Source organism: Rhagoletis pomonella, unplaced genomic scaffold, assembly GCF_013731165.1.
Source record: "Rhagoletis pomonella isolate Grant_MI unplaced genomic scaffold, Rhpom_1.0 Rhpom_scaffold_00001, whole genome shotgun sequence".
Taxonomy (NCBI): domain Eukaryota; kingdom Metazoa; phylum Arthropoda; class Insecta; order Diptera; family Tephritidae; genus Rhagoletis; species Rhagoletis pomonella.
In genome coordinates this window covers 70,904,412-70,906,204 of record NW_023458555.1, presented here as the reverse complement: position 1 = coordinate 70,906,204, position 1,793 = coordinate 70,904,412, and the positions used below count along the sequence as shown (strand labels likewise).

At 35.0% G+C, this 1,793-nt stretch overlaps 1 protein-coding gene and 1 pseudogene across 1 annotated transcript; one reads left to right on the top strand and one right to left on the bottom strand.

Moving 5' to 3' along the window:
* The first annotated feature begins 7 nt into the window (after positions 1-7).
* LOC118752010 lies at positions 8-1,210 on the top strand. The gene is made up of 2 exons (XM_036486838.1): positions 8-208; positions 541-1,210. The coding sequence occupies exons 1-2, from the start codon at positions 56-58 to the stop codon at positions 1,168-1,170; spliced, it is 783 nt and encodes a 260-aa protein (XP_036342731.1). The 5' UTR covers positions 8-55; the 3' UTR covers positions 1,171-1,210.
* A 114-nt stretch (positions 1,211-1,324) lies between these two features.
* LOC118751999 overlaps positions 1,325-1,793 on the bottom strand; it is a 1,889-nt pseudogene continuing 1,420 nt past the window's right edge.

The window sequence follows — 1,793 nt, the reverse complement described above, 5'->3', positions numbered from 1 at the left end:
CAATAGGGATTCATCCAGCAAAAGCCAGCATACAAAACAAAGCCAATTTGGAATTATGGTGGAATTCATGGAATCGCATCCAAGTTTGGCCAAAGGCTACATAAAGTGCGCTGATGCTAAGCAAACTTCCAAGAATTTGTGGGGACGGCTGACGGAAGAGTTAAATGGAGATGGACCACCTACGCGGGATGCATCTTCATGGAAAAAGGTAATTTGAGTGTAAGCCAAATAATATTAACTCTTAAAGCTGCAACACGAGCCGCGCGTCGTATGACCTATCAAAGTACCGTTTTCAAGGTATAACGGTTATGATAAATAGCCGTATGCTAATGAACCGCTCAATGAAGTACAGTTTTAATAAAGCAAAGAAATTAAATTTTAGCAAATGTTACATTTGAAATATATTAAAAAACAACAAAAAATATAAATGCATTTAATTTATGTAATGAAAAATAGTATTTTTTAAACACACGACGGCACTATGAATGGAATTTCGTTTATTATTAACTATTATTATTGTTTTTTATTTACATATTTAAGGTTTGGGCGGATTACAAGAGCCACCTCAAAGCCAAAGTGCGCAAAAATAAGTTGCACATGTCCGGAACTGGTGGTGGCCCTGCAAAAACTAGTTCCCTTAATTCGGTGGAGTTAAGGGCAATGGAGTTGTTGCAAATAAATGAAGCAGTAGATGGAATAGCCGGTTCTCAAAAATTCGGTGCAGGAAGAAGTGAAGCCACAAACAGCATCGAATGTGAGACTGCTCCAACCACTCCGAATTATGCAACTGATTTGCAGGATCGTGCAGAACTGCCACCTTCTACTCCTCCTTCCTATTCCCAGGTGTCACCCAATTGCAGTACGGTGCGGTCCCGAACTCAAAGCAAAAGCAATCTTTTGAAGATGCAAGTGTATGGGCAAAAAAAATTCCACAAAGATTGTACTCGCATTTTAAAAGACGTCAATTACAATTTAAAATCAATAGCAAAAACAAATAAGAAATCTGTGGAACAAATGGAAGAGAGAATAGAAATAGAGAGACAAAAACTTAAATTCGCAAAATTAAAACATGAATACAAAGTAAAAAGCGACATGGAGAGAAACAAAATTAGAATTTCAAAACTTAGATTGAAGCAACAGCTGCTAGATGTTAATACACGTAGAGATTAATATACATACATATCAAATATTTGCCTTATAAGTACATATGTACACTTGAAGAAAATTTTTATGTTTATTTTTATATATAAATACATATGTATGTATGTAATAGAACCACAAACATAATATTATTCTCAAATAAATAAATAAAGAAAATGTACTTGTTGTGAAAAGTTCTTTAATTGCATTGATTTACTACACATATTTACGAAATTTAAATTAGGAAACCAAGCTATTTTTAATTCGGTCTCGTACTGTTTGTGCCATACGTAAAAATTCGTTCTCTTCTATATCGGAGTTGGTCGATAAAGCTAAATTTGAGCCTTCTTCATCGCTCTCAATAACAGTTGGTGGTTCAATATTATATGTAAGGCAAATGTTATGCAGTGCACAACAAGGATTTAAAATTTTTACTACTTTTTCGGGTGTATAATGAAGCTCTCTTCCAGCAAGTAGGCAACGAAAGCGACCTTTTAAATTCCAAACACTCGTTCTATTATCGATCGCGCTTTGGTAAACCTTTCATTATATAACATTTCTGCAGAATTTTCTTCTGCGTTACGGTAAGGTGTGAGGAGCCATGGCTCTAATGGATATCCAGAATCACCTTGAAAATAGAAGATAATGCATGC